The sequence below is a fragment of the Quercus lobata genome, chromosome 10 (assembly GCF_001633185.2).
Source record: "Quercus lobata isolate SW786 chromosome 10, ValleyOak3.0 Primary Assembly, whole genome shotgun sequence".
Classification (NCBI taxonomy): Eukaryota; Viridiplantae; Streptophyta; class Magnoliopsida; order Fagales; family Fagaceae; genus Quercus; species Quercus lobata.
Window position 1 is genome coordinate 65,101,446 of NC_044913.1, and position 25,923 is coordinate 65,127,368.

The window sequence follows — 25,923 nt, forward strand, 5'->3', positions numbered from 1 at the left end:
ATAAAAATGTGAGAGGAGAGAGCATCATTGTCTATACTCCGAGAGTTCCTAAAAATTACTCATTGATACGTCTCCCAAATTTTTTTTTTTTGTAGCTGGCCGTCAACTTAAACGGATAGAAAAAGACTAAGTCATGATGAAGTGATAAATTGTGTGAAGATCAACATCACCATGGGCCCAGTAAGTATCATCATTCATCCATGATGATTAGTCTCAAGAAATGTTTGGTCACCTCTGTTTCAGTGACCCTATCCTTAGAATCAGTCAAGCTAACATTTCATTTATTATTCTTTGTAAAGACTAAAGACTAAAGAGTCAAGTGAACTTTATTTAACGGTAATTAACTTTTCTATGTGGTATGAAAAAGGAATATATAAATTTTCAACACATGATGCTAATAAATTGGATTAGACCATGTGATTAGTGCATGGTGAAAGCATAATATATTTAAGATATCTCAAGAACAAATTGTTTATCTTATCATGAAAAATGGGACACCGTGCTTTTAATGCTTTGGCATACTTAGAACTTGAACTTGAGATGAGAGTAAGGGCTTTTGACACTTTTTCATTTTTCTTGTTCTTGCAACAAAGGTTTAGGGAATTGATGAGCTTCCCTTGTTGCCTTGTTTCTCTTTCTTTCTTTCTTTATTATTAAGAGAACAAAAAAAAAAAAAAAAAAACACACACACACACACACACATCACACACACAAGATAATCAAAATAACTGTCCCCACCCCCCCCCAAAAAAAAAAAAAAAAAAAAACCTCACAATCAAGGAAGTTCGAACTTTCCCTCTCCCAATGTGTATTAAAATACTTAATATTTTCAAAATATATATATAAAAAAAGGAGAAAAAAATAACGAAAAAAGGATGTTCAGGCTTGAATTGGGCAGTAATCCCTTTTTAGGCCCAAACTTGTGGATTTGCCCACAATTTGTTTCACATAGTGCTGAGCTGTCAAAGTAAATGATATCCCAACTCCTAAACACTCCAAAGTCAAGCCCTAAATTGGACTCGGTTATTTCTTTTTAGGCCCAAATCCATGGATTTACATGTTATTTGTTTGGCATGATGCCATAATTTACCAAACAGTAAATTCTCTTGTTCAAGTTCTATAGAGACAATTAAGTTACCTCTAAGAATTTCTCCAAAAAAAAAAAAAAAAAGTTACTTCTATGAATCAACTAATAAACATTAGGCTTACAAAATAAAATAGCCCATATATTCATGCTTAAATTTCATAATGGAGAGTGCTATATTTAAAGGCAAAAAAATATTTCATCCTTTTTCATTTTCCAACATTGGACTAAAAAAGAGGTCTTTCTCCCAAAACAAGAAGTCTCATGTTAAAAATATAAAATGGTATTAACAAAAGATGTTGCCTATGTCTCACACTTATTCAGGGACGGCTATACATACACTTTAGGGGGTTCAAATGAACCCCATGACTGAAATTTATTTTACTAATTTATTTTACTCTTAAAATTTTTTTTGCACACTTGGTTTTGAATCTTGTACACCCTGATCACATATCAGCTTATCCCACAATCAAACAACAACTCAGTATATTATTTATATATGGATGAGTATGGTTGTGTGGGTTAATAATTATAAAGTGCATGTGGGATTGAGTTTTTTCATTTAGGATCTGTTTGGGATCCACTTATTTTGCTGAAACTGAAAACTTTTTACTGAAAGTACTGTAAATAAAGGTAAAAGTTAGTTGAAATAGTATAATGAGACTCATGAATAGTACTAAAAAATGCAGTGGGATCCATGAATACTAACAAAAATAAGCTGAATAGTAGCCAAAATAAGCTGGCTTTTTAATTTTCGCCAAACGTTAGGCCTACACAATAAAATAACTCATATATTCATGCTTAAAATTTCTTAATGGAGAGTGCTATTTATAAAGGAAAAAAAATATAGCATCCTTTTTCATTTTCCAACATGGGACTGAAAAGAAGTCTTTCTCCCAAAACAAGAAGTCTCACTATAAAAATATAAAATTGTATTAACAAAAGATGTAGCCCATGTCTCACATTTATTGGATTTTGATATCACTGATGTGGTATTATTTGATACTAAATACCTTCTCCATTTCTACACTTATAGTTGTAGACCATTTATTTTACTTGTTTCTATGTTGTTAGGTTGAAATGACTTTCGATTTTGTTTCTGATTAATTGGATTTCTTGAAAACGAAGCACTTGAATTTGCCTATATGTCGGTCTATATCTTGAAAGTTGAAACATCCTATTCCTGGGTGAAAAAACGGTGATGTTGATATTATACTCAATTGTTAGGACATATGTGAATCATGTTAGGAACATATATCAATATTTTATGTAATTGACTAATCCTTTGACAAAACGCACTTTACTTGTAATTGGGTAGATTTATGATGTGTTTAATGCTTCAAAGAACAAGGTTTCAAGTTCAAGTGTTAAAGCCATGCAAGTTTGTTCAAGAAACAAGTAAAGAAGTGCTAGATTTTAAAGCTCAATAGCTAGCTCGATAGCTAGTATCTATTGAGATTTAAAAAGTTGCTGAAACCTGAAGCTCGACAGCTAGCTTGATAGATACCCTATCTATCAAGATTTATGAAAAACAAATTTTTAGTTCTGTTTTGCATCCAATATATGGGTATATGTTTGGGCTTTCTTTTCTCACAATCCTAAACATATATAAAGATTATTTTAAGGGTTGTCAAAGGTTGTGCAAGTGTAAAGTAAAGTTGTGCTCATGCAAATTGTGACCGAAAATAGAATTTGCCCTAGTTCATCTTTCTCTTAAAGAAGCTGCTGTGTTTGTATACTTTAGGGTTTTGTGACTAAGGAGTTTCGTGATCTTCATCGTGTGAAGAACTGAAGAACTTTGTAGCCAACATCCTTCTCAAGTTGGTGATCAAGTTGTGTACTGGGATCCGCATATCTATTAGTTAGTCACGTACTGAGAGCCGTGCATTGAAAATGAGAGATTGTCAATACAGAACAAGTCCAATTAGGTATTGGGATAAGGGTTCAACTGTGGGTTGGTATAAAGTACTTGGATTCTTTTACTTGTAATCGTTTGTTTTGATAATAGTGGATTCTCGGGAGTATTGACTTTAAAATCACTCAGTGGGGTTTTTGCTGTGTAGCTTTTCCCCATTCATAAACAAATTACTGTGTTAATTTAATTTCTGCTGCACTTTAGTTAATTGATGATTTGTTTGTGCTACCACGCATTTTGTATGTTAATTGAATTAATTAATTAACTTGGCTAAATCAATTGGTTAATTTATCACAAGGAGTTAATACATTCTTGGCCTATCACCAATAGTTAATGGGGTCGTTGTGTTGTCGTATTGTAAACTTTATCTAGATGTAAGCACTTGATATTTGGTTGAGTTTTGTTATTAGTCTGTTTGTTTGTTAGCTGAGTTTCTTTTATAGAATGAATAGACTCTTTGAATATAATGGAGAGCGAAAATTTTCACATTAAATAACTACTAATGACTTTTCTTTATAAAATAATTTCACTTGATATATTATCAAGGTATTTAGTTCTGGTTGCTAGCAAACGGTTCTATTGAACTTACACATCATCAACATCATTACTATACAAGAAATAAAATCAATAAACCAACTATGTAGTATGCATTTGAACAATTTTAATAAATATGTAGCATATATCAAAACAGAACTATTTTTTTTTTATAGGAACTATTTCTAACTTCACCTGAACTGCAACTAGCAAATAGGACTGGCTAACTGCCAAGAGTTTTGATTGAGACTATGATACCCTCAGCTATGTCCATGTTCAGAGCTGCAGCTGCAATCTCTCCTGCATTGCCTTCTTCCATTGCAGATATTTCACTCATCTGAATTGCCATAGGAGTAGTTCCTTTTGGATTCATTTGGCTAGATGCATGAGTAGTAGAACCCGGAGTAGTAGTAGTAGTTGTCGTCGAGCCATTAGCAGCCTTTCTCAAACCCTTGTTCTTTTTGGCCATTCGAGCCCAACCAACAAGCCCTTCATGTATGTGTTCTTCAAATATAGCCTTTTTATATGAACTTCCCATCTACATTTTAAGGAATTCAGCGATCTTCATCAGCCTAAAACCCCAACATATATGAATTGATCATAAAGAAGGTGAATTCTTAGAGATGATCCAACTCACCTGTGTGACAATTACATACAGTGGTAGGGTACTATAACTGCAGACGAACTGAATGAATGCCCTATGAATAAAAATTGGCATTTAACATCAGTTTTTGTTCATCAATAGAAACACAAGGTTTCAAAAATAGAATAATTAATATCATTGTTTTACCCTATAACAAGTCTTGGGATGATATAACCGATTTCTCCCATTATGCATGAGTCAAATCCATATTGAACCTGCAACATATCGAAGCATCGTAGAAATTCAATCCATAGTTTTCATTTCAGATTTCTGTGTCATTAGTATGTAATGAATATTAAATTTTAATTGTTTTACCCATATCCAAAAGAAGAATGCTAGTTCAAATGAATTCTGAAACAGGATGAAATGAATCAGCAAGAGAATAATCCGGGGCCGATGGAACCAGAAATGATTGTCTGAAGGTTGAACTACCAAACTACCAAATCACCTGCAATTGCTACACGTTTCTCAGCAACCTCATGGGCCAACTGGATAATTACATGCTCCAACTTAGCGCCCACAGCAAGTAGTAGCTGTAAAAAATAAAATAAATTTCAATGCTATGGCCCTTACCCTAGAAGTTATCTAGGATATTTACGAGATGAACATGTCATTTGATGATTTGAGCAGACAAATGCACGGTTATTCTGAATCATTTATTTTATTGTTATTTACAACTAAAGATATAGTAAGTTAAACAAAAGTATGGAAAAGACACTAGAACACATTTATCTTAAGAAGCTGAAAAGCCTGAAATCCATATACTCAATGTGACAGTACATAGATAACATGTAGCTGCTAGGTGCATGGTTGACTGATGAGGAACATATCATAAAGCAGTATACAAATTCTATGGCCAATCCTCCTTCTAGTGTAGAAATTGCACACACTCAACATTGAACAATGTAAGTCATTTAAATAGTTCATGCAATCTTCCTTATATTTTTGACACACCACACGCGCGCACACACACAAGAATGTGTTAGGACAATGAAATGGAATGAAACTAAAGGGTACAGAATTTATTCTTGACAACATAGTTGTGCAATTTAATTCATATGGACATAAAAAAATCCCTGACCAATTTATTCTTGACAACATAGTTGTGCAATTTTATTCCTGTAAATACTAGTATACAAGTATTATTAATGAAACATGGAATAACATCCTTCTTGGCATCTTCATTGGCGCATGTTCCATTTGTCCTAAACAGTAAGATATAATGAAAACAAGATTTTACTTGTGTATAGCAACAGTTTGAAGTCAAATGTATGAAGGATCACCTTAACATCAATGACGTCAATTTTAGGAATTTTCTTGCTTTTTCTCATATAGAATTTTAAAAATAAATAAATTTAGTTGACTTGGATAATTAGATAAGGTGGAGATTATGATCTCTATATTTACTAAGTTTAACACGATAGAAACTAGTAATATGCTTGCAAAAATTTAGCTTAATATAATTATTATCTTTCACAGGTTCCTTTTTAGGAAGAATGAGCATGTATAAACCAAATTCTTGACCAAAAATTATCTTATACCACTAAGAGCTCTCTGAATTGGTGCAAGCACCTGCAAGATTGCAAGACTCCTCTTATAAAGCCTAAGCTTGGGTGAAATGTAGCAATACTTAATTGCAGCTACAAGAGTTGTTTAGGATTAGATACTAGATAAGCATGTCAAGATTTTGAGGGGACATATGATGGTTTCTATGAATTGACGATCTAGGACTCCATTTTATATTTGGCAACCATAATTTTTCCTTGATCTACACTAGGTGAAAAACTGTAACATTCAGCTTTAAAATATTACAATCTCCTTCTAATAGGTTAGAAGTGTTCAAAGGAAGAACTAGATACCAATTGTCAATGACACTGCTTTATTAGGTCATAAACCAAATATATATAACATCTCACATACAAAAGTCACCTTGTATCAAATTTAACTTAGAAAATGCAGTTAGTGAAAGACTGGCTAGTTCCTTCTAATCCAACACCATAAAAGTAAAAAAAAAAAAAAAAGAAAAAAAAAAAAAACGCATACGCATAATCTGTCACGTGAGCTCATGGGCATCAAAATTTAAATTCTAGGGTGAACTAGGGCATAAACAAACTTTGTTGGACTTTCTCTTCCGGTACAAACAAAAAACAAAAACAAGGAATCCAAATGTTCTTACATGGTATAATCTTTATAAAATATGACTAATCGAATTGTATAAATATATAAGCAATTTAACAGGGAAACTATGACGTAGAACTTACAATGAAAGGTATGAATGAAATCCAAAAGTATGCATGCCAACCTGCAAGAAAAGTCAGAATACATGATGCATTGGAGATAATGATCTTCATGAAGCTGAGCCTAGAACAGAGACAAGAAATATGGCATTATATGTTAGGGTTATATTTTCTATGTAATCGGCAAATCCTTTGACAAAAACGCACTTTACTTGTAACTGGGTAAATCTAAGATGGGTTTTATACATCAAGAAGTATGTTGATCAAACATATCAAGTGGTATCTTTGAAGTCATGAAGATTGATCCAAGAAACAAGTGAAGAAAAGTTGTTTCATTAAGTTTCGACAGAAGCTTGACAGATACTACTACCGAGGTTAATTGAAGAAGCTTGATACAAGCTCGATCTATCAAGAATTACGATTTCAGAATTTCCAAATCTGAAATTTGGCCTATACTGAATTAAAAATCTTGTGTGGAGAAACATAGTTACGAGATTTAGGGTGCTGGACTCTCTCATATCTAATAATGGGCTGCAGTTTGATAGTAAAGTATTTCGCAAGTTTTGCGGTGATCTCAACATCAAGAATAAATATTCCACCCCGACCTACCCACAGAGCAACAACCAAGCTGAAGCCATTAACAAAGCAATTATGAACAGAATGAAGAAAAGATTGGAAGGTGCGAAGGGTAAGTGGGCTGAGGAGCTTCCGAATGTTCTGTGGGTGTACCGAACAACCCCTAGAAGGTCCACAGGAGAAACTCCATTCTCCCCAACATACGAGGCGGAGGCTGTCATACCAACCGAGATAAACCTATGTAGTGCACGGGTTGCAGAATTTGCCCCTACCCAGAATGATGAATTGATGGCGAAGCATTTGGATTTGTTAGAAGAGTGCCAAGAGTCAGCAACTATACAACTAGTTGAGTATTAGCAGAAGCTTACCCGTCGGTATAACCAGGATGTGAAGACAGAGGAATTCGACGCTGGGGACTTAGTGTTGTGAAAAGCAATAGGAAATATGTGAGACACTAATGTGGGGAAGTTAGCCTCAACCTGGGAAGGGCCTTATAGAGTTACTGCCATCGCAGGCGCAGGAGTATACTATCTGGAGGACTTAAATGAGAGACCGCTTCCCTGGCCATGGAATGTCCATAATTTAAAGAATTTTATCATTAAGTTGTCAATGCACATGAATAGGGGTTCGGTGTAATGGCATGTGTGTGTAATGTCAAGTAATTCAAGGGTGTTTATTCATACAAATATGCCCACACTCCTGGTTTCGTTACTATCAACTTACTAATCCTAGCTAACAAACATGGAGGAAACCTAAATTTAAATTACTCTAAGGACAAAAACTTGTACCCGATTCAATTTTAATTGCCGAACAGGTGGAAACATTGCACTAAATTATTCTAAGGACAAAAACCTGTCCTCGATTCGATTTTCATCACCAGACAGGTGGAAACCTTGCAATAAATTATTCTAAGGAAAAAAACCTGTACTCGGTTCAATTTTCATCGCCGGACAGGTAGAAACCTTGCACTAAATTATTCTAAGGATAGAAACCTGTACCTGGTTCAATTTTCATCGCCAGAAAGGTGGAAACCTTGCACCAAATTATCTTAAGGAAAGAAACCTATCTCCAGTTCGATTTTCATCATCGGACAGGTGGAAACCTTGTGCTAAATTATTCTAAGGACAGAAACATGTACCCGATTCAATTTTCATCTTCAAATAGGTGGAAACCTTGTACTAAATTATTCCAAGGAAAAAAAACCTATACCCAGTTTAATTTTCATCGTCGAACAGGTGGAAACCTTGCACTAAATTATTCGAAGGATAAAAACCTGTCACTAGTTCGATTTTCATCACCAAGCAGGTGGAATCCTAATTTCAGAGTTTACTCCAAGGATAGAAACTTGTCCCCGGTTCAATTTGCATTACCGAATAGGTGGAAACCTTGCACTAATTTATTCAAAGGACAAAAACTCATACCCAGTTCGATTTTCATCACTAGACAAGTGGAATCATATTTTCAAAATTTATTTAAGGACAAATACCTATCCCTAGTTCGATTTTTATCACCAGGTAGATGAGAACCTAATCTCAAATTTTACCAAAGGAAAGAAGCTCGTCCCCGGTTCAATCTTCATCATTGGAAAGGTAACAACCTTACACCAAATTCTCTTAACAGCGTTACACTAAACTTCCCTAACAACGAAAAGTTCAGTACTCGGCAAGGCTCATTCACCTAGTATTAATTTCCATTAAATCAGGCAACATGTGTCAAATACAGTTTTTATTGCCGAGGAGCTAGATCCTTTCAATAAAAACAAAAACATACAAACAAAATAACAACAACAAAGCATAATGGGGAGAATAACTTAGTAATAACAAAGTGACCATTCATATCCGAGTGTCTAATCAAATAAAGCAAACCACTGTTTTGCCACCACAGCCTGGTGACTATAGGAAAATAAGACTTAAAAAAATAAGAGATAAATTGTTCTGTCACCACAACCTAGTGACTTAGGCAGACCAAACAAATATAAGTAAAAAATTAAACATGAACAGAAATAAAAGCAAGCTAAAACATAAGCGTCAAACTTTAGGATCAATGGGCAAGAGATAGGATGCATCATTAACTTGCCGGTCTGGGATGTCCTCGGTCAGTGGTTGCTGGACTTCTTCATTTTCGGCAGCATTGAGGTTACTGGTGACCTCAAGATCAACAGTCTCCACATGGGTGTCAATTGCTTACACCAGCACCCTCATGTTGGGGGTATCTTCTTCGTCGGCAGCACTAATTTGACTCTGAACTAGGGGAGGAGGAGTCGGGTAGGGGATTTGCTTCGAGTTCCTCAGTGGGGAATTCTCAAGCACCCCCATTGCTTGAAGGGCTGCTAACTACCCCTCCTCAAACCCATGAAACCGAGCTTGGTGGACAATGGGCTCTACGGAATTCTCAGCATCCACGAAGACTTCGTTGTACCACTTATTCTCACAGGCTTCAAGGGTCGCCTTTAGGTTAGCTATCTCGTCAATGTGAGCCAGGTTCAAGCTTTTTGCCTCTGCCAATGTGAGCTCTATGCCCCCCAGCTTAGATTCCACCTCAGTCAATTTCTTCTCAGCCAGCAACCAAGCTTTCTCTAAAGACTGGGCCTTCTTTTTAGCGGCCTCAACAAACTTGCCCTTCTCCTTTACCATGGCATCAGTGCCATCCTTAAGCACTTTCTCCCGTTTAGCATCCTCGGCGAGCTCTTTCAGCCTCTCGCCAAGGATATAGGTTAGCTGCGTGGCTTGGTAACGCAACAATAGCAAATATAACGGTGAAGAGATTACTCATGCATTAAAACAAATGAAAAAAGGAAGGAGAGGAAGTTACCGCTATGGTGTGCCACTGTAGCCACAATGCTATCAAATCCTCGATGCATTCCGAAAAGAAATGGATGTCCTCAGGCAATAAGAGACCCTGCACTAGGCTTTGGGCAACCCGCCCTCCTTCTCCCTAAGCCCACATTCTCACACTAGCAAATGCCAGTAGGGGCTCATTGTCGAGTGTGAAGGTGGTCTGCCAGCCCTCCATAAGCCGAGAAGAAGAAGCAACATTTGTCCTGGCTTGGGCAGTTGGTTAAGAGGTGCTAGCCAGTTCCTAAATCATGATCCCGTTACCCGGGGAGGGGTATTGGCGGGAGCGTCACTCGGAACCCAAGAGGGCTGATCGACAAGGTGTTGTTTCTTCTTTGCATGACCGGTATGGGGAGGAGGAGGGGTTCGAGCTTTGCCTTGGGGCTATTGAGGTTAAGCCGCAGGCCGTGTGTCAGGCAAGAATTGATCAATGGTCATCGTTCGCCTGGTCACCATGTCTTCCCCTTGGTCAGAGTCTACTTCTAAGAAGTTGACTAGCTCTGCTACTGCTGGCTCAGCTACCTCAACCAGATCGTTAGGCTTCTCAACAGGCTCGTGTGCTCTACGGTTTTGAAATGCTTGTTCAGCTGAGGCGTCTCTCACCAGTGCAAGATCCTTGGTAGTTATGTACCGGGGGTTAAGATCCCTGGCTTCACTGATAGTTAGATTGGAAGGAAGAAAATGTGGATGCCGCACGTCAATGTATGACAACAGGGGGCTATCTACTAACAAGGATTGTGAAAAAGGCTGTCATGATGTGTATACAGGGTTAACAAAAGAATGAGATGAGACGCACGGAGCTAACTGTCGATGTGCAAGAAAATCTCTAAACAAAGCATGAAATTTAGGTCCCTCATGTGCACGACCTGAGGCCTAAACCTCTTGCCCTTTGCACAAAATGAAACAAAAAATCATTAGACAACGACAAAGTAGAAAAAATGTAAAGTACAAATATTTAGTTTCTCGATACCGACCAACGTCCTGGGACGAGGTTGGACAGGTGAGCTCGTTGGCATGCTAATTGCTGCTCACCCGAACGTATTCTCCTGTTGAATTTCTGTTAGAATCGGGTAGGCATGATATCAGTCGTACACGTATGTCTCTAACCTTCAAATAATAGTATGTCCTAATGTTACCGCTAATACTGTACATGAAGTTGATGTCATGGTGATCTAACTGCTACCCGTACAACTGGTTTAATCGGCTTACACAACTCACTACCTGGTAAAAGTTGGGTGGGAGTTGGTCGGGACTCAACCTATAGAATCTAAGTGTCCCAAGTATTAGGGGATCAATTGGGAATCTAACACCACCTTCTAGGATGGCCATTAAGGGGAAAAAGACCACCTAAAGGCGTCGCTCAAGGGCGATGTTACCCTCATGACAATAGGACACTTCTACATCTTTAGGGACATTAAAGGTTGCTCTAAAGTTAACTAAAGATGCCTCAGTATTTAGAAGGTGAGAATACCCCATTTCTAAATCTAGAGTTAGAGAAGGAATTAAAAACAAAGACTATAAAAGAGAAGAGGAATGTGAGTAGGAACTTACTATTGGCTCTAGGAGTTGGAAATCTTGGTTAAGAATGTTTGCTCGGGAGAATATGCTTGGTAGAGGATAGATTACAAAAAGTAGGGGTGTTAAAAGTAATGAGAAGGATCAAAAAGCACTATTCATAGGAGGAAGGCATTTAATGAAAAGAAACAGGAAAAATCTCTTTGGCTCCTTTTCGCAACCCTTTCAAGCTCAGCCTCGGTTCACGAACCGTCAAGCAATGATGACAGGTAAGCCTGATAGTCTAGCGTATGAATGACCATCCTATCCGTTTGGCTGTTGACAGTTAGGTTTCCTGAGAGGTTTCTGGCGCTTATTTTCCTTGATTCGTTCTCGGTGGCCGGACACGAGTCAAGGGGGGGCTAATGTATGGTTTGAGGTCCCCAAGCCCTTGGGCCTTAGGCCCCAGCCTTGTAGCGTGGCCCGAAACCCCCAACCCTTTCTACGAGATAGGGCTCTAGGCCCACCAGGCCACAGACTTAGCCTCATGCCATGAAGTCGGCCTAAGGCCCATTGGGTAGTATTTTGGACCCAGGCACACTTTGAGGCCCAACTCAGACCTATCCTGGTTAGCTACAGCTTGGACGGTAGAGTGGTTACTCAAAGGTAACATATCTCAGCTGCTTGGTATTGCCTTGGGGAACATCGTTGTCGAACAGTCTTTTTGAGATGGGAACCAATTCCAATGCAACTACTACCACTCCCAACGGAACATCCACTTAGGGATGATGGAATTGGACCCCCATTCGCACTTGGGGGGGGGGGGGGGTAAGTAATCATAGGATCTTCACTTACCTTAGCATATAAATTGAGCAAGAGAATGAAGGATGGGGATCAAAAAAAAAATGGGGGATAAGGAGGACAAAGAGAGAAAAAGGGGAGACTTTGTGGGGAAAAAGTAGGAAACAAGAGTGCATTTGAGCTACCGAGCATAGGACCACCCCTAGTAGGAAACCCAAAGCCCACCACACAAATAGATTATGAGCCCAAGAACCACATCTTGGGTATGCACAAATTTGAAATAGCTAGAAAATCTTTGATATCCATTTCAATTATTGAAGAAAAGGTTATTAACTTTAGTGTGGCAAAATAGATTGATATTCCCCTTTCAGTTCCATAGAAAGCATTGATATTACTTTTTTAAAGAACGGTAGAGGGAGGCCAAGAGAGCTAATTACGTGTCATTATACTGTGTAATACCATAAACACATTATTCCTCAATTAAATTAAATCCTCAATTATATGGTAAATGTATCTTGTACTTCAACCAATACAAATTTTATATGCTAGATGGCCTGTATTGGAATAATTTTCTATGTTTATGATTAATTTGCTGCTGTCTTATAGAAGATTGTCGTAGGATAACATTTTTAAATATATATATATATATATATATATATATATATAATATGCTATGGATACAAATTTTTATAATGTCAAGAATGTTCTATATGACAAGAGACAACATTCAAAGCATTTAAATAGAATTTTAATCAATGTTTTCAGCTAGTGGGTGGCTTGAGATTCATAAATCACGTACAAATTAAAACAAAAACAAAAGCTTTGAACAAATAGTCAACTCTTGGGATTAGAAGAAAGAAGACTAAACATCACCAAGTCTCTAGTTTTCCCCTTCAAAATCATATACTTACTTAGAATACCATCCCTCTTGAACCCAACCTTCTCTAGCACCCTTTGGGAGCCCACATTTTCTATATCAACTCTAGCTTCAAGCCTTTCCAAGTGTGGTTATTCAGCAAATATAGTAGTAGCCACCTGCATAACTACTTTAGTTGCGATCTCTCTGCCTCAGTACTTGGAGCCCAAAACATAGCCAAGTTCACCTCTACACTTATCATTGTCTGAATTTTTGGTCATTGAAATGACACTAATGGGCTGACCATTAAGGCAAATTGCCCTAAACCAATGGTGAGGAATAACTTTGGTATTGATAAAGTTGATTGCATCTTCTTTGTTAGTGTAAGGTTCCTATGTGCAAAAGCAATGAAGATGAAGTTACACTACAAGGTGGAGTTGAACATGTGTTAGTCAGAAAATTCTTATCTCAATTAGCAAATAGAGCTTCCAATACTGATAAATGCTTTGGCAGGGTCAGACATGGCAGACCATAGCACATGGAACATCAAATTAATAAATGTTTAGTTAAGGGAAAACAATTCTTAAGAGACACCATTCCTCTTATCAGCAAGTAACCTTCTTCTTTTTTTAACAAAACTAAAGCATTCATAGATCCAAGATGACATTTAAAATCAAGAAAACTTCAAATTAAAAAACTTTCCAAAGTGAAATATAAGATATTAAGAATTGCTGCATCCCATAACACAGCTAACAAAAAATATACTCCTATCGACATTGAGATTAGATATTTGATGCAGTTTGTTAAAATTTAAATACATACAAAGAGGATATTTGCTATAATATTTGGCATTGTAATAACTACACAAAAAATTGTTTTAGGTGCAAAAATATAGCCTGATTTTGCATAGACTACACGAACTAATCTAAGTCGCACCACAACACTCAGGAAAATAGTAACAAAATTTAAGAAGGGAATAAAAAACATCAAGCAATCAAGCAAAAAGAATAAAGCAGAAAGTATTTAGAGATACTTGAACTGAAGCATTCAGCTTTTGTCAGTATTTATATACTATGAGGAAAGAAGTAAGGAAGACAGAGAGGTTGCCGTTAGAAGGTGGGGAAGGGGAAGAAACATGTGAGAAACAAAAGGGGTGTGAGGATTCTGCCATTAGAACGTGGGAAGGGAAAGGAACACACACGTGAGAAACAAAAGGGGCGTGAGGATTTTGCCGTTAGAAGGTGGGAAGTGGAAGGAACATGGGAGAAACAAAAGGGAAGGAAATCAAGAGGTTGTAACTGTAGGTTTCTTAGGGTTTTTAATTTAGAAGGCTTGGGTTTGGGCTTTCTATTAGAATTAAATTTAGAAGAAGTGGGCTGATGGAATTAAATTTAAAAGAAGTGGGTTTTATGATGGAGATAGGTTGGAAATAATTTTAGTTTTATTAGTATTTTAAAATTGAGAAAAAATATTTTAAAATTGTAGGATAAATTTAGGAAAGAGGATGGGAATGACATTGTTGCTAATGTGGTTCAATGTGAGCATAGTAACATTAAATGTTACGACTCAGTCTTTAGTAATAATATAGATATAGATATAGATGCCTCTTTTAAGAGAGAGATATTGTTAATATTTGGTTATTGAAATATTTTATAAAACTACGGAAATGAACTATGTATTTTAAATATATTAACTTGTGAGCTTTTGATGTGGTTTTACCGTTGTGCTATGATATTGGTGATTACCCCATTTGTGTAACGACTAGGTCTATGTGACTTACTTTGGGAGTATTTTTAAAGAAATTATTATGATAATTTTTTATGTTGGTATTTGATATGAATTATTTGGATTGAATTGTGAAAAAGGAAAAATCTACAAGTAACTTTGAGATGTTTTTCTCATGCTTTGGACCCTTTAGTTTATAGGGATGAACTAGTGTTTTTTACTACCTCAATCTCTATTCCTTAATTATCCGTTTCCTATTATACTAAGAATTTCGATGGTGTCTAAGGCTAACGTAATTTATAAAATGTAAAATTCTTTTAATAATCAAGTTAATCAAACTTGGTTACTGATACTAAGGAAAAAAATTACTGCTAAAATCCTCACCATCCATTTTACTTGTTTTAATCTTAACCCTCTATTAACATTAAAAATGGACATGGAAACTTGATACAGGATATCTACTTATTTACATTAAAAAAAAAAAAAATTCTTACAATCGGGGACGGAGCCATGTTATTGGCTAACGACAACCCACCAATGTATATGTTGTTTGCCATCTCATGTCAGAAGCTAAACTAGGATGAAGATGAGAGAAAGAAATTTCTCATTGAATAAATAGGAAAAGTATAGCTCTGCTTATGTACAAGGAACAGAGTAATTGAATATAAAAGAAGTTTTTTTTTATTAAATTTGAACCCAAATCAAGTTCTTGTACTGTACTTTTTTTATTCTAAATACCAAAATTAGCCTAAATTCTCTCTCTGCACTGTACAAAGGCTGCTCCCTCTCCCAGGTTGATTTTTTTTTATTTTTTTATTCTTTCAATATCTTGATATTCGTTGATGACCACAGCGGAGAAATGTTAGTTTGTAATATTATCAGTGATGTTTATTGTCTTTATGAGTTACGAAAATCAATTAATGATGTCCAAAAAGAGATTTTAAAGTGGTTAGAATTTGTCAAACCAAAGTGTCAAATACTTATAATAGCATTTGAAAGTATAAATTAGGCTTTAAAATGCCTAGCTAATTGTGACAGAATATGTGGCCAGAAAATGCAGTCTTATTAAAAACATACCTGATCTCAACTGTTGACACAAATAGATGATTCATAAAATCTTAAATTGACCCCCCCCAAAAAAAACAAAAAACAAAACAAAAAAATTCTTATTCTGGAAGTTACAATTAAAAAAAAAAAATTCCAAACCTTTAGCTCTATCTTCCTCCCTGCCCACAGTTCTACACTTGTATTTGTAGTAGTAGACATTTATAAAAGTAGTGATTTTTTCTATGTTGTTGGGTTGAAATGACTTTCAATTTTGTTTGTGAATAATTGGATTTCTTGAAAACGAAGCAATTGAATTTGGCTATCGGTCTGGATCTTGAAAATTGAAACATCCTATTCTTGTGTAAAAGAACGGTGATGTAAAGATTATATTATAGCCAATACTTAACGGGCGTTGTGTTGTCATATTTTAAGCACTTGATATCTGGTTGTGTTTGTTTTGTTAGCTGAGTGCCATTTTTTTATTAATCCATTATGAATAGACTCTTTGAATATAATGGAGAGAGAAATTTTCACATGAAAAAACTACTAATGACTTTTCTTTAGAAAATAATTCCACATGATATATTATCAAGGTACTTAGTTCTGATTGCTAGCAAACAATTCTACTGAACTTAGTACTTAACTGCTTACATCAAAATTATATCATCATTTTACACATCATCATCATCATTACTATACAAGAAATAAAATCAATAAACCAACTATATAGTACGCATCTGAACAATTTTAATAAATATGTAGCATATATCAAAACACAACTGTTTCTAACTTCACCTAAACCACAAGAAGTAAAAAACACCCGGCTAACTACAAGAGTTTTGAGTGACACTATGATGCCCTTATCTATGTCCATCGTAGAGAGTTGCAGTTGCAATCTCTCCTGCATTACCTTCTTCCATTGCAGATACTTCGTTCATCTGAATTGCCAAAGGAGTAGTTTCTCTTGGACTCATTTGGCCGGATGCATGAGTAGTAGAACCCTGAGTAGTAGTAGTTGAGCCATTAGCAGCCTTTCTCAAACCCTTGTTCTTTTTTGCCGTTCGAGCCCAACCAACAAGCCCTTCTTGTATGTGTTCTTCAAATATAGCCTTTTTAAATGAACTTCCCATCTACATTTTAAGGAATTCAGCAATCTTCATCAGCATAAAATCCCAACATAAATTAATTGATCATAAAGAAGGTGAATTCTTAGTGATGATCAAACTCACCTGTGTGACAATTGCATACAGTGGTAGGGTACTATAACTGCAGACGAACTGAACGAATACCCTATGAATAAAAATTGGCATTTAACATCAGGTTCGGTTTATCAATAGAAACACATGGTTTCAAGAATAGAATAATTATTATCATTGTTTTACCCTATAACAAGTCTTGGGATGATATAGCTGATTTCTCCCATTATGCACGAGTCAAATCCATATTGAACCTGTAACATATTGAAGCATCATAGTTATTCAATCCATAGTTTTCATTTCAAATTTATCTCTGTCTCATTAGCATGTAATGAATATTGAATTTTAATTGTTTTACCCATATCCAAAAGAAAAATGCCAGTTCAAATGAATTCTGAAACAGGATGATATGAATCAGCAAGAGAACAATCTGGGGCCTATGGAACCAGAAGTGATCGTCTGAAGGTTGAACTACCAAAGCACCTGCAATTGCTGCATGTTTCTCGGCAACCTCATGGGCCAACTGGATAATCACATGCTCTAACTTAGCGCCCACAGCAAGTAGAAGCTGTAAAATATAAAAAACAATATCAATGTTATGGCCCTTACCCAAATGTTATCTAGGACATTTACAAGATGAACATGTAGTTAAATGATTTAAGCAGACAAAATCACAATTATTATGAATCATTTATTTGATTGTTATTTTCAACCAAAGAGCATGGTAAGTTAAACAAAAGTATGGAAAAGACACTAGAAATGAGCTAACACATTTATCTTCAGAAGCTGAAAAGCCTGAAATCTTTGAAAGAAAAGAGGAAATCCATCTATTCAACTATAACAGTATAGATAACATGTAGCTGCTAGGTGGCATGGTTGACTGATGAGGAACATATCATAAAGTGGAATACAAAGTCTATATCCAGTCTTCCTTCTAGTGTAGAATTTGCACAGACTCAAAATTGAACAATTTCAACCATTTAAATAGTGCATGCAATCTTCCTTATATTTTTGACACACACACACACAAACATGTGTTAGGACTTGATGAAATGGATTAAAATTGAAGGGTACAGAATTTAATCTTGACAACATAATTGTGAAATTTAATTCATCTAGACATAACAAAATCCCTAACCAATATCTCTAACAGATGTATATTTGTAAATACTAGTACACAAGTATTATTTAATGAAACCAGGAATAACATCCTTCCTTCTTGACATCTTTTGGCACATGTTCCATTTGTCCTATACAGTCAGCTATAATGAAAACAGAGCTTTTGCTTGCGTATTGCTACAGTTTGAAGTCAACTGAATGAAGGATCACCTTAACATCTATGATGTCAATTTTAGGAATTTTCTTGCTTTTTCTCATATAGAATTTTATTTAAAAATAATCTTAGTCGACTTGGATGATTAGATAAGGTGGAGATTATGATCTCTATGCTTTACCAAGTTGAATATGATAGAAACTAGTGACATGCTTGCAAAAATACAGCTTAATATAATTATTATCTTTCACAGGTTCCATTTTAGGGAGAATGAGCATGTATATACCAAATTCTTGCCCAAAAAGTATCTCGTATTACTGAGAGCTCCTTAAATTTCTGAAAGCACCTGCAAGATTATAAGACTCCTTTTATAGAGCCTAAGCTTGGGTGAATTGTAGCAATGCTTAATTGCAGCTACAATAGATGTTAATGATTTGATCCTAGATAAGCCTGTCAAGCTTTTGAGGGGACATATGATGGTTTCTTTGAATTGATGATCTAGGACTCCATTTTATATTTGACAACCACAATTTTTCCTTGATCTACACTAGGTGTAGAACTGTAACATTCAGCTTTAAAATATTACAAGCTCCTTGTGATAGGTTAGAAGTGTTCAAAGGAAGAACTAGATACCAACTGTCAATGACACTGCTTTATTAGGTTAAAAACCAATTATATATATAACATCTTACATACAAAAGCCACCTTGTATATCAAAAGGAATTTACCTCAGAAAATGCAGTTAATGTAAGGCTGGCTAGTTCCTTTTAATCCAACATCATAAAAAAAATAAAAATTAAAAAAAAAAAAAAAAAAAAAAAAAACACATAAGCTAGTGGGCATCAAGATTTAAATTCTAGGGCAACCTGGTGCACAAACAAACTTTGCTGGAATTTCTCTTCCGGCACAAACAAAAAACAAAAGTTGGCAATCAAAATGTTTTTACAAGGTATAATCTTCACAAAATTGTGACTAATCAAATTGCATAAATATATAAGCAATTTACAGGAAAACTACGACATAAAACTTACAATGAAGGGTATGAATGCAATCCAGAAGTACGCATGCCAACCTGCAAGAAAATCAGAATACATTATGGATTGGAGATAATGATCTTCATGTAGCTGAGCCTAGAACAGAGACAAGGACTATGGCATTATAGAGTCATTGGAACTCAGAAATTTTGATGAGTAATTCGTGGAACATGACGTTCCTTTCAATAGAAATTAGATATAGAAATGTAAGTCAAATGGATAAGATTTTGAAACCTCTACAACGAAAATTTCTACACTGTTTTCAGAAACTGGGTTAGGACCATATTATAAATGTGAGTCAGAATAGAAAAAATGTGTTGCTAAGGTTGACCTTAAGGCCATACATTCAATTATGTGCAAAAAATCTGTTACATTTTGTTAATGAGAGAGAGAGAGCTTACCAGCCACATTCAGCAACAAGAAAATGACCACAAATAACCAAAGATACCAACTGCAATTGATGAACTTAGAATTTAGTAGGATCTATCAACTTAGAGGAATCAGATTAGAAAGTACTTAGTGCACGGAGAGCTAGTATATTGTAATATGGTACATGTAAAATAGAAATACTAACATTTTTCAAACAAAAGAGGTTGAGCATAAGCACAATCCTTCTAAGTCAGTACTTTTTTTTATTGGTTTAACCTTATAGGATGTACTCCGCATTAGAAATAGTAAAGCTCAAAATATAGAAAATAAGATAATGAGTGCACTTGGAATGTCTTTAATAATTGTGACTAACCTTATTCCAACGACTTTCTTGAAATCAGCTTCAAGGGCACGAATCATGTACTTGTGGAAATTAAACCGTGGGTTTCCTCTGCAATGAGTCTATAGAAAAGAAAGATATTAAAAATCAGAAAGATTATCTAGTGAAGTAAAAAGTAATGGTGTTTTGAAAAAAAAAAATAAAGAATAATAAATTGAATACATATAGAACTTTATATAACTTACCATAATGAAGCCCAGTCGCATTGTCAGATAATCTGTTTTGGTCACGGACCCATAAAATTGCTTGAAAAATGATTGCTGAAAATGATGATGTCATTAAAAAAATAAATCATTTGTTTGTAATAGTAGAGAAGAACAAATTTGTGTATTTTGTTGTAAGTTGTAAGTTCCCAATTCTGATGTCCATTACAAGTCAGGCAAGCATCCCAGAAATGATTTCTATCTTTTATATAAATTATGGCTGTAGAAGCAATATTCTAATGTCGTAACTGAAATATTTCATTCTAGATTATTATTACATCGCCCAGGAAAGGTGATCTCCAACATTTAAATTTTCAGAGTGAAATCATTTTTTGTTAATCTCTCTCTTTTTTTCTTTTCTTTTTTCCCTTTTTTTCTTTTTCTTATTTTTTTTTTTTTTTCTTGAAACTGACCTTTCCCTAAGCATTTCAGGCTTGTTAACATTTGAGTAGTACATGGGTTTCAAAAAAAAAAATTATGTGTAGTCTGGCATAAAAGAAGAGTTAAAAGATAGTGGTTTTTCTTTTTCCTGATATTTATAAAACAACCATAGTGAATGAATGCTTTCCATCATGAAAAACTATTGATAAGTATGATCATTACATTATCCTTCTTAATAACATTGATGAATCAAATTATTAGCTGTTGTAATCATAGTTGGTATTAGTTGTCAAAGAGGTAGATTGATTTGATTATAAAGGGTTCTACAACTTACCACCCATCCAAACAAAGCTGAATCTTTGCCAATACCCAGAAAGCGATTCCTGATAAAATCGTGATCTTGGACTTGTGTAAAGTTTGTTTTGAGAACTGCAAATACAGTATTTCATGAGAAAAGATGTAAACAACAGCAAGTAGTTGTTGGATATTAAAGAAAATGCACACACTTCATGTTGAATGATGAAATTTCAGTCCATAGTGAAAAATTCTGAGTGACTCAATCCTATATCATTCTTTTTTTTTTTTTTTGAGAGCCTCAATCCTATATCATTCAGTCCAAAAGAATTGAGGTAAGGAATAAATTTATTTTATGATCCAGGATTCAGCAGAAGGAAACATAACACAGGAAAGTATGTAGACTTAAACTTTAATGAGAAATTGAGCATTACCTTCTTCTGGATCGTTTTCCTTTTTCAAGATAGAATCCTCCCAATGTTTCCATTGACTTATCTACACCATTAAAACATATTATAGAAAAATTGACACTAAGGTTAAAGAATAAAAATTCTTGGTTATAATTAAAAAATGAAAAAAAAATAGACAGATAATTATAAGAATAGGGACAACTAACCTTTGCTCCTCCAAAAAGAATGGTTAGAGCACAGAAAGTCACATGCACAACAGCTAACACAAAGATAAATATGTGAAGATGATGCAGTGCAGTAAGAGATAACAGTGGGACCTTTCCCTGAAAAAATGATGTAAAGAAAGCAAAAAATAATAAGATATTTCAATTCATAAGCACGTGTGCAACCTTAGTTAACAAATTTGATTTTGATTGCATTCCTAGAGCATTCTTTGAAGACTTTAATAACTTTATACGATGCTGAGTTCAGTTATGCATGCTTATAAGTTATAACCCACAAGGGTCTCAACTGGGAAAAAAATTACATAATTCTGTCTACACTAGAAGATGTTGATCTATTCAACTTCAAACAGTGAAGAGTAAAAATATTTTGTTTATATTAACAATTTAACATTAGCTGACAATTTTGTAATACGGGCTTCCTACCAGTAAGATTTAGCTATTGCAGAAGATTGAACAAGAGTCTATAATACACAAAGACAATTCAAAAGAAGGAAAAAGGAGGAGAAGAAAAGAACAGAAAAAGAAAAGAAACTGCTAACAATAAGGAACAGTAATTAATGTCCTATAGCCTCAAAGAGGCATGTATACTCTGCAATTCTTTTTCACTGCTTTGGAGAGAACTCCGCTATTAACAATCACCTCAGGTCATATTGCTCTAAGGATATCTGGTGTATCATATAAGGGTACTGAATGTATAACTAGCAATTGAAGGAATTAGTTGAAAAAATAAGCACTCCAAAGATTAAACGACCAACTTTTTAGAAAAACCTTTTTGGCTCTTTGGAACACAATAAAAGTCTTCAATCGGAACATATGGGATGCTTCATCTAAGGTAATTTAGAATTTACTCTGAAAACGCACCCTGGCTAGTAAGAGTTTGTGAAGTCATATCCAAAATAATCAGTCAAACATATCTGCTTGAAATCTTATCCATGACTAGAACCTCAATATTTTCTGAAAGTTCAATGATTTATTTAAGGAGTTGTATCCTTGCTGTTACATTGGCAACGCATATCAGAAGAACTTTGGTGCTTCATCAGGTAAGAAAGACTCTTATGTATAGAAGCTAAGTTCAATTTACTTATGCGCAGTTGTATCTTTCTATTATACACTAAAAAGAAGGTAATTCAGGACAAGCTATCTACTGCAATTTACTCTCTTTTAATGATCACTTGATTATTCTCAGCATAAAATAAATAAATAAATAAATAAAATGATCACATTGATTATATGTGTGCTTTACCTATAAACAATTGCATTGCTTTATCTTCTGGGGTTTGATTTTTACAGACTTAACTTGAATGTTTTAAAGCTAGAACTCACATGAGCACATTAACCATCCTGCCCCAGGAGGCTGATTTCATAATAGCTGAATCTCCAAGTTCTTAGTCTTTTTACTATGAAATCTTAAGTAAGTGACCAGAAGACAGGGAAAGCCCTAAAACAGCAAACAAATATGCTTGGGAGTATTTAAAACATGAGCATTAAGAACCTTGGTTCTCAAATCTTCTTATTTATACCAGGTTAAGTTGATTAACCATACTGGGGATTATAACATGTTCTAATTCTGCACCTAATATGAAGATCATTGATGGCAAATGTGATAATAACTTTTTTTTTTCTGTAAAATCATCCAGACCAAAAAGATAATGTAAATTTTGTCTTGCAGAAATGAGAGAGGGAGTAAAGTGTCAATCCAATCAAAGTGATCCTTTATGTTTCAAAATCGGATTGAACTAAGATGATAGAAACAACAACTTATAGAAATCATGAAAGTAGAAAGTCAAAAGTCAAATGTAGGATTCCAAACATGTAACATTTCAAACAATCCACCCTGCACGTTGATTTAACAAATATGTAGATATGAAGAGCACATGCATTTGCAACCTATGCATGTGCTTTGAGAAGTCTGACTGAAAGATTCCACCAATCAATAATATATTTGTTTTTTTAAGACTTCAAAAATTAAATATTATTCCAAGTCAGGTCATGATTAAAATGGTTATCTGTAGTTTGCTTTAAAAAAAAAAAAAAAAAAAAAAAAAAAAAAAAAAAGGAAATTCATATGGGCCCTTGTCCCCCCCCCCCCCCCCCCCCCCCCCCCCCCCAATAAACAGTACTCAATACACTACAAACAACAAACTAAAATACAAAAATTGTTTGGTGCGTCGATAAAGTCAATTAACTCCACTAAAAATTGATTCCTTGTCATATATTCGTATCAACTTTGATAAAAATAACTAGAAAACCCCATTAATCAATCACCAATAGCCAAAATAGTAATATGGATAGAAGCACTGATTGCGGTTAAGTTCCAAAATTTAGACGAAGAAAAAGTTTTTAAGTACCTCCTCAGCACAATAACCGTTGGAAGTAGTTGTTTCCTCGGCGAGGAGGCGACGGGGAATAAAAGAAGTGAACAAGGTTTGGAAATGGGTAGTAGTAGAAGAAGAAGAAGATGCATCTGTTTTACAAGGCAACCACTTATTGGCTAAGTTCTCGGGTATGCAAATTTTGGCAATCCGTGCTTGGAACACTGTGAGTAGCAGTGATATGAACCCCAACAACATCAACTCTGCATTCATTCACACCATAAAATCATATGATCAGGCACACCCAGAATATATCCAACTCTATATGTATGTGTGTGTGTGTGTATATATATATGCATGTAATAGAGAGAGAAAGAGAGTGGAGAGTACTGGTGACCTTCTTTGATCTTCTGTAAGGCTTGATAGAGAGGCTTCTGGTTCTTTTTCTTGAGATACTGCAAAAGAGAGAGAGAGTATTCATTATATAAATAATTAATGATGATCAGTACGTTTACCAAGTAGTCTAAGACTAGACTAATAAGGTAATAGAATTGATACGATGGATGCAGAAAAGAGAAGAGATTGACATGCCTTGCCAGTGTAGTGAAGGAGACGTTCGACGGCGAGAGAGATGGCGACGATAACACTGCACACCACAGCAACAACCCACGTTGGGGTGTACTCCAAAGTTGGACCTTCTTCAGCTGCCATCTTTCTCTGTCTCTGTCTCTGTCTCTATCTCTGCCTAATATCTAATTAACCAAAAATTATGATGTAGTGCAGTACTCTCACTCTTTTCTCTCCTACAAATAATTCTTTTCTTTGAAACAAGAAAATGGAATTAAGAGAATAGAATCATAATCAGAAGAGTGGGATGGAGGAGCTGTAAAGCAGCTGGTGGGATTATCAAGCTGCCACTGCCATTTTAGGAAAACCTTATGGGCCAAAAAGAAAAATTAAATGTCAAAATTTATGGGAATAAAGGCTAAAGCTTAAAATATGCTGACCGAGACCGAGCGCCAATCAGTGCGAACATCAACTCCAAATATATGAAAAACTGGGTCGACCCAACACAACAGCACATGTTACGTATATGTATATACCAACTGTGGGGTCCCACACCCACCCCGCTCCTAATAACAAGTAAGCATGAATCTCACCAAACTCTCAGAAGACTTTTTTTTTTTTTTTTTTTTTTTTGACTACTTCTAACATAGAATTTTTTTGCAAAAATAACATAATTTTGCTAACAATTTCGATAGTTAGCAATGTTTTTAAACTATTTAGAAAACTTACATCTCGAGTTTTTTAGATTAAGTCTTAGAAACTTGAGTTTCATGTGCTTGCAGAGTTAAGATGAATTTAAAATCCACGTGAAACTTAAGTCCCTAAGACTCGAATTCTTGCTTTGAAAAACCCAAGAACAAAACTGGAAAACCCACTCTTCTCTTCCTTCTTCCTTCTTCTTCTTTAACCCAAAAATTATGATCTCAGCACTGGAGTAGCTCTTAATTTTTTTATTTTTTTATTTTTTTATTTTTTTTTTAAGTGAGAATTGGAGAAAAAGAGAAAGCAAAGACAAACTGACACCAAGAAGAACATCTACCTTCCCAATCGGGAGATCCATCGTCGATTCGCCACTGAGATGAGAACAAGTGGGTGGGTGGGTTTGGTTTTTGTAGGTGGCTTCACAGGGTGGGTTTGGTTTTGCTGTGGGTTTGGGTCTCCTCTTCTTTCTTTTTTCTTCTTCTCTGTTTCTGAAAAATGTAAAACTAAAAAAATAGGACTCGAGTCTCTAAGACTCAAGTTCTACGCATATTAAAATTTCCACATCAACCTTTTAGAGTATCAAAATCGAGTGTGTGAAACTTAAGTTTCTTTATTAAAATTAAGTCTAAGCAACTAGAAATGTTAGTTTGCTAAAATGTTTAAAAACATGCTAACTAATGAAATTGTTGCTAAAATAATGCTAAATGGCGAAAAAATCCTCTAATCTAAGGTTACCAATTACCAGCAATGAAACATGGGGAGTGTATGCAAATTGCAAAGGCATTATTAGGCATCATCAGCATTCAGCATCA

General features: G+C 35.1%; 1 protein-coding gene and 1 pseudogene across 1 annotated transcript; both read right to left on the reverse strand.

The window, feature by feature from the left end:
• Positions 1-3,756: 3,756 nt before the first annotated feature.
• Positions 3,757-9,304, reverse strand: LOC115965244 (annotated as a pseudogene).
• Positions 9,305-16,430: 7,126 nt separating this feature from the next.
• Positions 16,431-24,894, reverse strand: LOC115965416 (MLO-like protein 1). Its single transcript, XM_031084632.1, has 14 exons — positions 24,434-24,894; positions 24,240-24,297; positions 23,879-24,105; positions 21,513-21,629; positions 21,331-21,391; positions 20,937-21,031; positions 20,204-20,278; positions 19,992-20,080; positions 19,651-19,700; positions 19,247-19,287; positions 17,301-17,510; positions 17,129-17,196; positions 16,976-17,036; positions 16,431-16,876 (listed from the first exon to the last, which is right to left on the reverse strand). The coding sequence occupies exons 1-14, from the start codon at positions 24,551-24,553 to the stop codon at positions 16,607-16,609; spliced, it is 1,542 nt and encodes a 513-aa protein (XP_030940492.1). The 5' UTR covers positions 24,554-24,894; the 3' UTR covers positions 16,431-16,606.
• Positions 24,895-25,923: the final 1,029 nt, after the last annotated feature.